Raw genomic sequence first — 13,821 nt, forward strand, 5'->3', positions numbered from 1 at the left:
TGCTTATATAGTATGTTCATTGAGGTTCAGTAACAAAACTGAGAGAAATACAAGAATCTTAGAGATAAATGATAAAATAGCAAAATTTATTAATTTCATTCTAGTGGTAAATACAAGATATTTATTCAAATTTGTAAGTAATTAAAACCATCAAAATTTTAACACTTTGTGTACCCAGGTTACTTATTTTATTCTACAGTAGTCCATCCTTATCTTTTGGTTTTGCTTTCCATGGTTTCAGTTACCCGTGGTCAATTGTCCAAAAATATCAAATGGAAAATTCCAGAAATAAGTAATTCATAAGTTTTAAATTGCACACCATTCTAAGTAACATGATGAAATCTGTGCCATTCAGCTGTGATCCCACTGGGACATGAATAATCCCTTTGTCCAGTGTACCCATGCTATAGATGCTACTAGTCTGTTAGTCACTTAACAGCTGTCTTGACTATTAGATCTATTGTCTCAGTACTGCAGTGCTTGTGTTTAAACAACCCTTATTTTACTTAATTGTCCTATTTCATTATTTGTTATTGTTGTTAATCTCTTACTGTGCCTGATTTATAAATTAAACTGTATCACATGAATGAATGTATAGGAAAATACATAGTATATACAGGGTTCAGTACCATCTGCCATTTCAGGTATCCACTGACGGTTTTGGAACGTATTCCCCATGGATATAGAGAGACTACTATACATTTTATTTCTAGACCTGTGGATTATAATAACACGGAAAATCTACTTCACAAGAGGGAAAGAAGATTGATATATCAAAGTATTCTACAGCTACTCCCCTAAATTACTGTATGATGCTATTACAAAGATACTCTACACTGTATTTAAAATGACTTTACTAATTATTGCAGTGGGTATCCCTCCAGTAACTGTGTACATATCTTCTGGCCATTAAAAAGATTTTAAACAATATATATTTCTTAGTCTTATAAAAGGAATTCCTCAATTTACAGACATAAGGAAAAGCGAAATATTTCTTTATTAACATCTGTTAGAAATGGTACATTTTATTAGAAGGTAAATCCCTCAGTGGATCAAACTGTCAGTTTCCTGCAAAGAACAAATTCAAATACAGTCTTCTCCATTCTGGTGTTCTAGAGTTGCACCTTTGAGGGGTTATTATTGCTACCTAGGGTTCATTTGTAAGCATGTTAATAAATCTGTGATACTTATTAAAAAGAAAAAGGTAGTCTTGAGACTCCATGAGCTAGCCGTGCAGCACGACCTGGCAGCTCACAACACCACGGGCCACAGCACCTGCTCTATGAGCCTTGATGGTGTGGCATAAACATGAGGACTGGAGGTACAAGGATGCTCCAGCTACCTGCTTTTATAAATGTCGCTATTGAATCCTGTCCCAGTTTGAGTCCATTACAAGGGGTATCTATTTCACAATCTACATTTAACTATTCAGAGAACATGCAACATTAAAAAAGGAGTAATGCCAAATACACTTGGGCTTCATGCTTGCTAAATCAAAGATGGCCAAGTAACTCATGTATGGATTTTCTCCAAAAACTTGTTCGGCAAAAGAATTACAAAGAAATATTCCAACAAGGCTTTCCTTCTGACACTGAATATGCATCTAACCCGAGGAGAGTCAGATTTACAGTTTTACAAACTTATTCCTGAATTAACAGTATAATCACTATGTTCATTGATGAGAATGTATTAAGGTAAAAATATATCACCTATAAATAGGTACTAAATGAACCTGTTTTATTGCTTATTGATCTGCTGTCACAGCTGCCTGACAACCAAATGGGCAATATGATTTCCTTCTAACAGGGAACCCAATCTCAATAAAACGCTTCTACTGTGGGGTCTATGAAATCAGGAAACCAGTAAACAGAGTTGAGGCCCACCTGAACCTGTGCGATACAACGCCGTCTGCGATCCTTGGAGCTCCACAGTTCCATGGTTTGGGCTGCGGTACACTGGGCTGTAATAGGTCCTCCCCTCATATATAGGAGTAATGTGCAAGTCGGGAGACACGGCGGAACGAAGGTCTTGCCCAAGCTGACTATGCTGACTAGCATAGGAACTCCGTAAGCCTAGAGGCACAAAAATTACATCATTAAAAACTGAGACGATCACAGTGAGGTTAAAAACATAAACACTAATTAAAATCCTAACCCCTGCAATCCCAGCACTTTGGGAGGCAGAGGTGGGAGAATGGCTTGAGCCCAGAAATTTGAGACCAGTCTGGGAACACAGTGAGACCCCATCTCTACAAAAAATAATTACAAAAAAAATTAGTTGGGTGTGGTGGTGTATGTCTGTGATCCCAGCTACTCAGGAGGCTGAGACTGGAAGATTGCTTGAACCCAGAACATTGAGGCTGCAGTGAGCCATGATCACACCACTGCACTCCAGCCTGGGTGACCAGGTGAGGCCCTGTCTCAAAATAAATAAATACATATATACATACGTAGATATATACTAAGAAAATCCTAACCAATAGGACCAAGTGTTAAGTCTAAACACTAAAACTAGTAAGTTTTACCAAAGAGAAATGCCACATGTGAAAAGGACTCCATATACATTTTTTTTAAATACAACTTTCTCGGCCGGGCGCGGTGGCTGACGCCTGTAATCCCAGCACTTTGGGAGGCCGAGGCGGGTGGATCACGAGGTCAGGAGATCGAGATCAACTTGGCTAACACGGTGAAATCCCGTCTCTACTAAAAATACAAAAAAAAAAAAAAATTAGCCGGGCATGGTGGCGGGCACCTGTAGTTCTAGCTACTCGGGAGGCTGAGGCAGGAGAATGGCGTGAACCCGGGAGGCAGAGCTTGCAGTGAACCAAGAACGCGCCACTGCACTCCAGCCTGGGCAACAGAGCGAGACTCCATCTCAAAAACAAACAAACAAACAAACAAACAAACACTTTCTCTTGGCAGCAGGATGAAAGTAGGTTTTTTAAGAAAAATAACAAAAAATTAAATGATTTGATACACTGAGATTCATCCTCCAGTAAGCTATTTTATGATGGTGATCAAACAGAGAATGACCTATTATTATATCATTTTCACTTTAAAAGCTTTATACAAGCAGTGGTTTATGCTGCTCTCTTCCTACCCTGTGGACTTGCCAGTCTCATTTAGTGGACAATCAGCTTCTCTCCAGGTGCAAGGCCCACCATCTCCCACCTCTTTGAATCCCAACATCTAAGAGAACGCCTACATAATGTACTTGGTAAAGGCTGATGTTTAAAAGCTGTTTTGAAATGTCTATTAACTCACATATAATTTTTAAAGAAAAACACTGGAAGTTTTGTGCTATAGGTTTTGTAATATTATCGGTGAACTAATATTACTATGAAATACTATTTATCATTGTTTTTCCTTTAAGAAAAAAAATCAAACCCAAAAACTGTTTTTATAAGAACTCACATACCAGATTCTTGTTTACCTTCTTTCTAGTATAAAGAAAAAATACAAAGTTAGTAGTACATGAACATTAAATCATTTTAAATATTTTGATTCAAACTGCTAATAACTAATGTTTACACAGGGGACTCATGATAAACAGGTATACTTCAAACCCAAACATTTCATTTTCTTAAAAAGACTGAATATTTTCTATATTATGATGCTCAGAAGTTTGTGACTTCCATTATTGGTAAGTAAAGTCTGTCACTTGTAAAAATATCAATTAAGGGTATATCCCAAATGTAAGAGAAAGCACAAACATATCTGAAGCCAGTCAGCATATATTTGCTTTTAAAAAAAATGGCAAATCATTAACAAAGTAAGTAACTATAAAAAGGTAAGATTGGCCGGGCACGGTGGCTCATGCCTGTAATTCCAGCACTTTGGGAGGCTGAGGCAGGTAGATCACAAGGTCAGGAGTTCAAGACAAGCCTGGCCAAGGTGGTGAAATCCTGACTCTACTAAAAATACAAAAATTAGCCAGGCATGGTGGCAGGCACCTGTAATCCCAGCTGAGGCTGGGCAGAGAACTGCTTGAACCTGGGAGGCTGAGGCAGAGAACTGCTTCAATCTGGGAGGGGGAGGTTGCACTGAGCCGAGATCGCGCCACTGCACTGCAGCCTGGGCGACAGAGTGGGACTCCGTCTCAAAAAAAAAAAAAAGATTGCTCCCTTCCTGTTAGTTCAGTTCATCAAATCACAACTAAGAGCAAACGGGCCTGAATATGAGTGCTAATTGTATGTTACTTAGTGAGGAGAGGCAAGAAAGTTAACGCATGCATAAAGCTTCTGAAGTGAATGATTATTACCTACCCTGGCCAGCAATGTGACATGGAAAGAAACTAATCAATGTGGGTTTTAGCTACTGGCTCCCCTCTTGCTACAACGAAGACCACAGGTTTATACAATCTTATAACTGGGAGATTATCCAGTCAAACCTCATTTCAAAACTGAGGAAACAGAGTCCAAAAGGAAATATGATTTGTCCCCATTGGAGAGCTACTTCCTTGCTGAGCTGACAGGAAAGCACAGGTCAGTGTTCTGTCATTATACACCCAATACTGGACACAGCTATCCCTCATGGAGCAATGGCATGTGGTGAGGAAAAGTCTGAACTCCACAGAGCCCTCCACAAACACCAGGCTAAAGAGGAAGGTAAGCACACCAAGGAGGGGGTCATGCAAACCAACTTTAAAGATGAGACTGTGATTGCTATCGCAAAATTCCCTTTTGAGGATTTCAGCTTTTTAGGCACTGGCCAATTTCTCAGTATTATTATCATTTTTAGCACAGTCTAAGTTCTGTTTCTTTATGGAGCCCATGAATACCTTAGACAAAAGTGCATAGTTTTTGTTAACAGTGACATAAAGCAGACAGGTGAATGTACCTAGTCCTCAATAATCTTATCATTATGAGGTGCTATTGTAACACCCAACAGAGCCACAGACACTAACGACTCAGTGCGAGACACTGAGGATCATTTACACTTGGACAGAGCCAAGCCGAAGACTGGATGCTTCTGACATCGGTTGAGTCCTCATGCTCCCACTACTGCACAGGGATGTGAAATAAGACAAAGCATTCTGCATCACGATTACAATGTTATATTCTCATTTGATAAGTATCTGGCTGGATTCTTCACTGGAATCCACGCAATCTCAAAGGTTTTGTAAGCACGGACTATGATTTCATGAGAAAGGTAACAAAATGAGCTTTTTGCATTTAGAAATATAGAAAGTAACCAGCAGATGTTCACTCGTTATAGGATCATTAGTAAATTGGAATTACTATTATGTGATAGGCTATAATGGGAAATAAAAGACTTAGAACTTTAGTGGGATGTAGCACTTTCTTGATATTAAGAATCCTTCTGAATAACATAATAATGTTCACTACTATTTTTGTTTACCTGCTCATGTGTTTAAAAACACATGTACACAGTCCTATAGATTAGCATTTTTAAAAATTACAGTAAATAGCCTCTGTAGATTAAGTGAAATGAATATGTGTAGAGAGCTCACTATAATTTACTATTATTGAAACTGGAATTCAAGTAATTATGTTCTATAGTTGGTATTAGAAATAATTTTTTCAGGGCTGGGTGTGGTGGCTCACGCCTGTAATCCCAGCACTTTGGGAGGCTGAGGTGGGCAGATCATGAGGTCAAGAGATCGAGACCATCCTGGCCAACATGGTGAAACCCCGTCTCTATTAAAAATACAAAAATTAGCCGGGCATGGTGGCGGGTGCCTGTAGTCCCAGCTACTCGGGAGGCTGAGGCAGGAGAATCGCTTGAACCCGGGAGGTGGAAGTTGCAGTGAGCTGAGAGCACGCCACTGTACTCCAGCCTGGTGACAGAGGGAAACTCCGTCTCAAAAAAATAAATAAATAAATAAATAAAAATAAAAATAAATAAAAAATAATTTTTTCAGAAGCATTTCCACAGATTAATTTTTAATAACATTACTTCCCCTTCCAAATAATGGAAAACACTGATACGCCACTGCATTATTTATCCAACCAATACTTTCTATTTGCAATTCCACAAACATATTAGTTTAGCTATTATTATAGTGATTCCATGTGATTCAAAATCTTTATTTTTATGGCATTAGAAATAAACATAAATTTATCTTTCAAAGGTCGATTCTTTATCTCCTCAAAAGTTTTCTTGACATGCTATAATTATTCTGAAATGAGCATTTTAGAGTATATATATATTTCTGTAGTTTGTATCATTTAAATTATGATCACCAAATACCCAAGTCCCTGAATTTAGTACAAAACATTGCTTTAGGCTTATCAATTAGCAGGCTATTAGTCCTTTGAAATCAAGAACACTTTACTTCTTGAGAACACTGCAGTATTTCTAGAAAAAAATCACTGAGAGGCTAGGCCTAAAAAATAGACATTATATATATTTCCCCCCCAAAACATAAAGTCTAATTTTACCTGCATTGTCAGAGAAACAGACTCTTTAAACCAGAGGAAATGAGCCCTCTTAGGGTTAAATATGGAGACAATAATTTATGTGCTGGCTTCCTTCCTCCAGTCTCCTCTTTACTCTCTTACAAGCAGAGATTTCTGCATAGCTGTTCTATACACACGGGGGAATATGGAAGTCCTCAGAACTATTTATTTTCTAAGATTTCCTTGGGAGGTAGAACTTCATAAATGATTCCTACATCATTTTGCTGCATACTTTTCAGAGGCATTTCAGAAAATATCTAAGCCAAGCACACTTCTTGGATGGATGAATGAAAAAGAGGTGGTTTCTCCACTAAGAATTTCTTTGAGCTCAAAAACCAAGTTCAATATAAATTCTCCAGGCAAAATTATTCAATCAGAAAAATCTCAAAAAGGCTTAAACTTTCTTAGAAGACACAAAAAAGATACTAATTTTACTATGTAAGAATGTTAACCAGTTTTGTAAATTAAAAAAAACCAAAATGAAATAAAAAGACAAGTGACAAAATGGAAAAAATACTTGAGAAGCATATTACGAGGTGCTAGCTTATCTCTAGTAAAAAAAAAGCTTTCACGAATTATAAAAATAGACAAAAGACTTGAACTTGTAGTCTAACAAAATGAAATAAAGCCGTTGATGAACAGATGAAATCTTCAACCTCAGTCATAACTCAATAAAAGCCCTTAAAAACAATGAGGTACAGCTTTTTACCTATCAGATTGGCAAAGATGAAAAATTTGGAATATGCAGCACTAGTGCAGTGTAGACAAGGTATAGAGAAACAGGCACTCAAACTACTGGCAGAAATATAAATCCGTGTGTAACCTTCTTAGAAGGCAATTCTAAGTAATATCTCTCAAAGTAAAAATACACACATATTTTGATGCAGCAATTCTACTGGATCCCAGTTACCCTAGTACTTATGTGAAATATGCAGGAAGAACAATGTATATACTACATCATCTCTAATAGCTAAACATAACAAACAACCTAACTGTCCATTAGTAGGAAAATGACAAATAAATTACGATATATCTATAAAAAATGGGTCCCATGCATCTATTAAGAATGAGGTAGAGCTCTTAAGACACAGTGAAAAGAACAAAGTATAGAAGATCTAAATGATAGAATTCTATCAGTAGAAAACACAATGTGTGTGCAGATTTGCATGGATTGTGTATATTTGTAAATGCAAAGAAACATTCTGAAAGTCATATCAACTGTGATGGGACTGGGTGAGGGTAAAAGGCTTTCACTTATTTCAATATTTTCCCATATAGTTTTAATTTTTACCGTTCTGTATGTTACTTTTAAAATATAATCTAAAACACTAAAGTTAAATTGCATTTTATTTAAAATAAGCAACTCTTTACACCATGTGGGAAACCCTCCACAAAAAACTCTGAAGTTGGAATAGCTGTATCAGGGACCCGGTGTCTTTCTGCTTTAATAGGAGTGGCATGTAAAAGTAATTTATAAGCGATTTGTGCATTTACCATTAAAATGCCAAAATCAAGTAGGGGATAAAATTCATATTCTAGTCTATACTACCAAAGTATTTCTAAAGAAAAAATTTAAACATTTAAACAGATATTCTGATACCACCTTTTAACATAACTTTAGGGTATGTTTAGGGGTAGGCTGGTAAAAAACATTTCATTAAAAAAAATTAGTGAACTGCTTAGAATTCCAACTAATACTTCTGAAATGCAAAAAAAGTACATTTTAAACCCTAACATTTAGGGGGAAAATATTACAATAAGAGTTGTATCCATTGCAAAAGGATTCTATTGATATAAATGTATATAATTTCATGTATTAAGAATTACAGAGTCTGAAAGACAAGTTAACCTTAAGTTTATAGTTTAAATTCTGAGATTAAAAACATGAATGAGCCTTTTCCACCTTTGCATTCTTTGTTTCAGCTTTAGTTAAATAGATTTCCTCACTGGGTTTTATGTAGCACTGTCACCTTGTACGCACCTGTCAGGCTGTCTGGCCTGGGTGGAACCATCCTCTCATAAATGTCATACTGCTGCTGTCCGAATTGCTCCATGTCATGAACAGTCCTTTGCAGTGAAGGTCCCAGATGCTGTGGTACGGCGGTCATCCCTGAGCGTTTGGGGGACGACGACCCCACCTGGCCTTGGGATGGGGAAGCTACTCGAGTCTGTGCATCCGTGAGGGTCAGTGGGGACCCCACTCTGGCGGTGGTTTGGTATTGAGGGGTTGGTCCGTTGGGATTGGAGGTCTGCCGGGAGGTGACTGACCCAATCCGCCGTATAGCTGTTGGGGAGGCGGGTCTCTGTGAGTACGGAGAGGCTGCCCGCGCAGCAGGTAATGTGGTGGAGGAATATGCACTGGGGTTCAGAGGTCGGGGGTCGGTCACTGACGGAGAGCCAAATCCACTACCCAGAGAAGTTCTCAGCGACCCCCTTGAAGGAGACACGCCTGTGCTGATAACATAAGAAGGAGACTGTGCTCTAGATGGAACTGAACTAACTCTTCTCATGGCCCGATTGGCTACTGATGGCTGATGAAAGGGGGGGAAAAAAGAGAATGGGTTTATCCAGGGTTTTGTGTTCATTGCCATTACAAAAGAAATACACATAGCTCACTACAGAATGTGAATCCACTATTTATTTTAAGCGTCTAAGATTCTTTTCCTCTTTACGCTTTGAGCCAGACATTAATTTTTCCTCACGGTGCTTTAGTTGTTTTACTTTTTTTTTTTTTGGTGGTTTAAACCAAATGCTAAAATTAACCCGTAAAAAGAGATCTGAAGACATTTAATACTCCTTTTTTATCTTTACATTTTTAACTATTGCCTATGCGTTTTTCACAGCACATAAAATGTTTTATTCTAAGTGTTACACGTAATTCATGAGTGTGAAGGGACACCAGAACAATATACTTACTTCAAATTTGGCCAAGGCAATGCATTTACGTAAAACAAAAATTTGAATATAATTTGAATATATCAGTCTAAATGTAGCTACTGGAATATTTATCATTGTTTTTCTTTATGGGTTGGTCCCATTAACAAAAGGAACATGTTCTTTCATTGTGGAATAAATGAACATTTGGATCAAGTGTGGGTCTGGCGCTCTCCACTGTGAATTTACTTCAGGGAACAGCTTGGCTACACAGGTGCTTTAGGCAAATTGGTTGATTCCTTTAGCTCAAGCATAGCTTCTCCACACTTTAGCCATTTATTTTACCTCTTCTGATCTATGAGTTCTTAGCTTCAGTTGGTGGATTTAAAGAGATGCAAAAAAGGCACCCCAAAATCTATTCCAGCAGGAGGAATGGTCAAAGCCTCTTTTGGGTTCTTGGCCTAGACAGCTGGAAAAGACCAGGATGGAAAGTGAACATTTCTGCCATGGCTGATCCTACTATGAATCTGTTGATTCCTGCAATTACAGTAGGTGCTGGACACTGTTTTTGATGCTGTGCAACAATAAAAAGGAATGGCTGGGCTGGAGAAGGGGCCCAAGGGAAACATGTATGGGAAAAAGGAGACCCGACTGAGAAATAAAGACATTAGGGCTCCAGGTTAGAAGACCAGGACCAGGCTGTTCTGTTACCTCCTTAGTGGCTGCTAGAGTCTAGTTGTCATCAACCCACATCCACTTTTAGTTGGGGAGGTAAGGAAAGAAGCAGGGATCAGATGAGGGCTTTGTACACCCTTAGAGGTCATATGAGGATGTCTGCTCTGCCTTCAGGTGTCGCATGCAACTGGGCTGGCTGAAACACTTGCAGTGAGACCTCACTGTGTGTTCAAGTTCAACAGTTTTGGGAAGGCAACAGCAGTGGAGAAGACATGGGGAGGAAAGAGGATGGTAAACAAACAACAAGGCAAAAAAGATGGGGCTTAAAAATTAGTAGACAGCTAGAAAGTTAACAAGCATGATTGGGACTGGGTGTGGTAGCTGACACCTATAATCCCAACACATTGGGAGACTGAGGAGGGAGGAATGCTTAAGGCCAGGAGCTCGACACCAGCCAGGACAACATAGTGAGGCCCAGTCTCTACAAAAAACAAACAAAAAAATTAGCTGGGCATGGTGGCATGTGCCTGCAGTCTTAGCTACTCCAGGAGGCTGAGTCAGGAAGATCGCTTGAGCCCAGGGGATTGAGACTATAGTGAGCTATGATTGTGCCATATTGCACTCCAGCCTGGGTGACAGAGTGAGACCTTGTCTCTATTAATTAAGAAAAAAACAAACAAACAAAAAAGCATGATTGGGTGGTAATAGTGCTAACAAAATGCAAAGAAAATCCCACATGACTTGCAACTACCAAAATGAAGTGATAGTTGGTCCAGACAACTAGAAAATGTGTTGCCTAGACTACATGCAAATTAAGTCTCAGACGCCCCCTTGCAAACAATTCTTTAGCTCTAGTGAGAAAATCAACTTACTCTTAAAGAAAAAAGTGTTTACATGATCACTACTAAGGGAAATAAAATTTATATAGATATAAGGTAACTGCTGTTGAAAAGTGTGATTTCAGACTTGCTGACATAGTAATTCACCTCAGCAGATGAACTCCCATTAGCATTTAGTCCAGAGCTTCTCAAACTTTTCCATCAAAGCATCCCCAACAGCAAAGGAGTAAATATATAAGCTGAGGACTGGGGGTGCAGCCTGAAGTCGCTTGCCACATGTACAAGATTTCCCATTTTAGCTTGAAAAGTTCATGTGCTATATTTGTGTTTAATACAAACATGTTTTAAATGACTTTGAAATTTCTCCTGAATTGCTGAGCAAAAGTGCCAAAGTTGTATTATGTTTCTCTGTGGGCACTGGGAACCGTGATCCATTGCTGTGTACCTGTAGAGCTTCCTGTATTGCAGTAGAAGCAGCACAGTGTCCTCCTAACTTATTTGATTATCTTGCTACTTTTCAGCTCCAAAGCAAGCACTGGGGTTTTGGGGTCCTGGCACAGATAGTTATCCTCACTGGTTACCACCATGCAGGACTCCTACTGCCTCTCTGAATCCTGGGACATGTTGGTGGACTGATGTGAGTACAGTGGTAATGAGAAAGGAGCTAAAGAGTTTTTATAAATACACATGCAATATATATTTTTTGCTATCAAGTTAGAGAACCCTAACTTAACAGAATGGATATGTTTCTATACAATAACTTTCTTTAAGCAGGAATATCTATATTCTAGTAAAAGAAAAGAAATGTAGTTTTAGAGAATAATTTCGGTGATGATGGTAATAATCTGTGGTTAGAATAGGCAGATCCCATTTTATGCAGGTGTGGGAATAGCACCCTGCCCTCTACAGCTTTTTATAGCATATTTTAAAACATTCTATTCAACCCTCTTACATTCCCCTTAGACTCTTCTCCTCATGCCAAACTTGTTGTTTCCAGAAGAATTACTCTACTGTATCCAGAAACTTATCAGAATTCATCAATGGGAGCTAACTCATAGAAACAAACATATTTAACATCGTATCTCAAATAGAATAAAATGATTTTACTATTTTATCCATTCTATAAAAATTGTACATATTGATTTCTAGTAAGAAATATCTATAACAGATATTCAACTAGGAGGGTATTTCTTTTTTTTTCCTTTTTTCGTTTTTTGTTTTGAGACGGAGTCTCGCTCTGTCGCCCAGGCTGGAGTGCAGTGGTGCGATCTTGGCTCACCGCAAGCTCTGCCTCCTGGGCTCAAGTGATTCTCCTGCCTCAGCCTCCCGAGTAGCTGAGATTACAGGCGCCCGCCACCACGCCCGGCTAATTTTTGTATTTTTAGTAGAGACAAGGTTTCACCATGTTGGTCAGGCTGGTCTTGAACTCCTGACCTCAGGTGATCCACCTGCCTCGGCCTCCCAAAATGCTAGGATTACAGGCGTGAGCCACTGCGCCCGGCCAGAAGGTATTTCTTTGCAGAGATCTTGATGTGTTTGGCTTACCTGAACCAGTGTTTGTCCTTCAGCTCTTGAATTCCTCACCACATGGTTGTTAGTTGATCCTATGAATGAATGCTGCTGTCTGTTGTCTGCCTTGCTCACGTTCTGGCTGTTGTGGAAACTCCCTGCTTCCTGGTATCCGCTGTCAGAATAAGAATTCATTTGTGTTGAACTTCTTGAGTTACCCAATGATCCTGTAAGAATGAAACCAAGAAATATCTTTATTATATACACTTCTGACACTCGCTTTCAAGAATAAAATCTTAAAAGCAAATCCAGTACTTAAAAGATAACACAACAGACCCTCACTTTCATGGAGAGACGTCTGTTCTGGTGAATAGAGGGTTCCTTGTTCTGGCTCTGTCCTGATGAGATAGTTGTTGGGATGCACAGCGTCAGAAACTCTAGGTTTGCTTACACCAGTATTTGGCACATCTGTAACAAGAAAAGTTTAATCAGCTAAATATAATAACATTACATAAAAACTTGCTAAAAAAGGTCAAATATTTGTCAACAGAATCTTAGAATCTATATGCTAATACAAGGCTATATTTTCAGCTTACACAGCACATCTGACTCTTAACTATATGAATGTGTTCCATATACTTACACTTCATCAATATATTTTGCTGAATTTCATAAATGTTGTTTGTTGTAAGTCTCAATATTAAATCAAAATCTGAAAACTGATCCTGTTCCCCTTGGAAAATTGATCTCTCAGACACCTTCCTCCAAGAGATTAAAAGACTGAGAATGGAGACCAAGTATTTCAAGAAGGGTCCTCCATCTTCCAAACAATTAAAAATGTAAACTTACACAACGTTCATATTATTGAGCTTGGTGATGAAGCCTCTGAAGGTAGAGCACATTTTATATTTCATGTCACCTACAGTCGAAGGAACTCTATACAAAGTTTTAGAATTGCAAGCAATGAAAATTTTCTTGTTCATCTGCTTATTTTATCCCTTTAGCCTTTTTTAAAGGAATATGGGCAAGTCTAACCTAATCAGTTTCTTCCAGCCAAACCCATCTCTTCCATTATCTGCTTTAATTTAACAGTACCATTTGCCATCTTGAACTTGAAAAAAACAAACCCCATTCAAACTTCTGTTTTTTATGCCGTAAACTTAGGTGGTGTAGATCATGCTGCCTCTTTCCAATTCGATTCCCGTATGTCCTTCTTTCTCTAATATCTTCAAAATATATTTTCCCATTTTCTGATGGACTTCAATACAAGCCATTCCTTCCTCGCATTTAACCCTTATATTATTAACAAACTTTTTTTCAGAAATGCTACTTCACTTTCACTTCAAAGATAATTAAGTTCTTATCACATTCTGAGTTTAACATACAATCCTAAGGATTTAAATGTCTACCTCCTTTCCTCCCTCCCTGTCTCCCTCTGGGCTTTATTACACGCCAGGCCCTATGCAGTTATGAGACAAGATAAGGGGTGTGTGTGTGCGCGTG

General features: G+C 38.5%; 1 protein-coding gene across 12 annotated transcripts in view; it reads right to left on the reverse strand.

Annotated features, from left to right (window-relative positions):
• The window catches only part of PKP4 (plakophilin 4), a 228,263-nt gene that overhangs the window by 47,552 nt on the left and 166,890 nt on the right, over positions 1 to 13,821 (reverse strand). For 9 of the 12 annotated variants that reach the window (XM_003266146.3, XM_030797014.1, XM_030797017.1 and 6 more), the window contains 4 exons: positions 12,655 to 12,786; positions 12,355 to 12,545; positions 8,403 to 8,952; positions 1,884 to 2,072 (listed from right to left, as the gene is read on the reverse strand). In XM_003266146.3, coding sequence (XP_003266194.1) covers positions 1,884 to 2,072; positions 8,403 to 8,952; positions 12,355 to 12,545; positions 12,655 to 12,786 — 1,062 coding nt within the window. The remainder of the gene's footprint in view (positions 1 to 1,883; positions 2,073 to 8,402; positions 8,953 to 12,354; positions 12,546 to 12,654; positions 12,787 to 13,821) is intronic. The other 3 variants (XM_012496517.2, XM_030797016.1, XM_012496518.2) reach the window with 2 other exon arrangements.

This window comes from Nomascus leucogenys, chromosome 17 (genome assembly GCF_006542625.1).
Source record: "Nomascus leucogenys isolate Asia chromosome 17, Asia_NLE_v1, whole genome shotgun sequence".
Classification (NCBI taxonomy): domain Eukaryota; kingdom Metazoa; phylum Chordata; class Mammalia; order Primates; family Hylobatidae; genus Nomascus; species Nomascus leucogenys.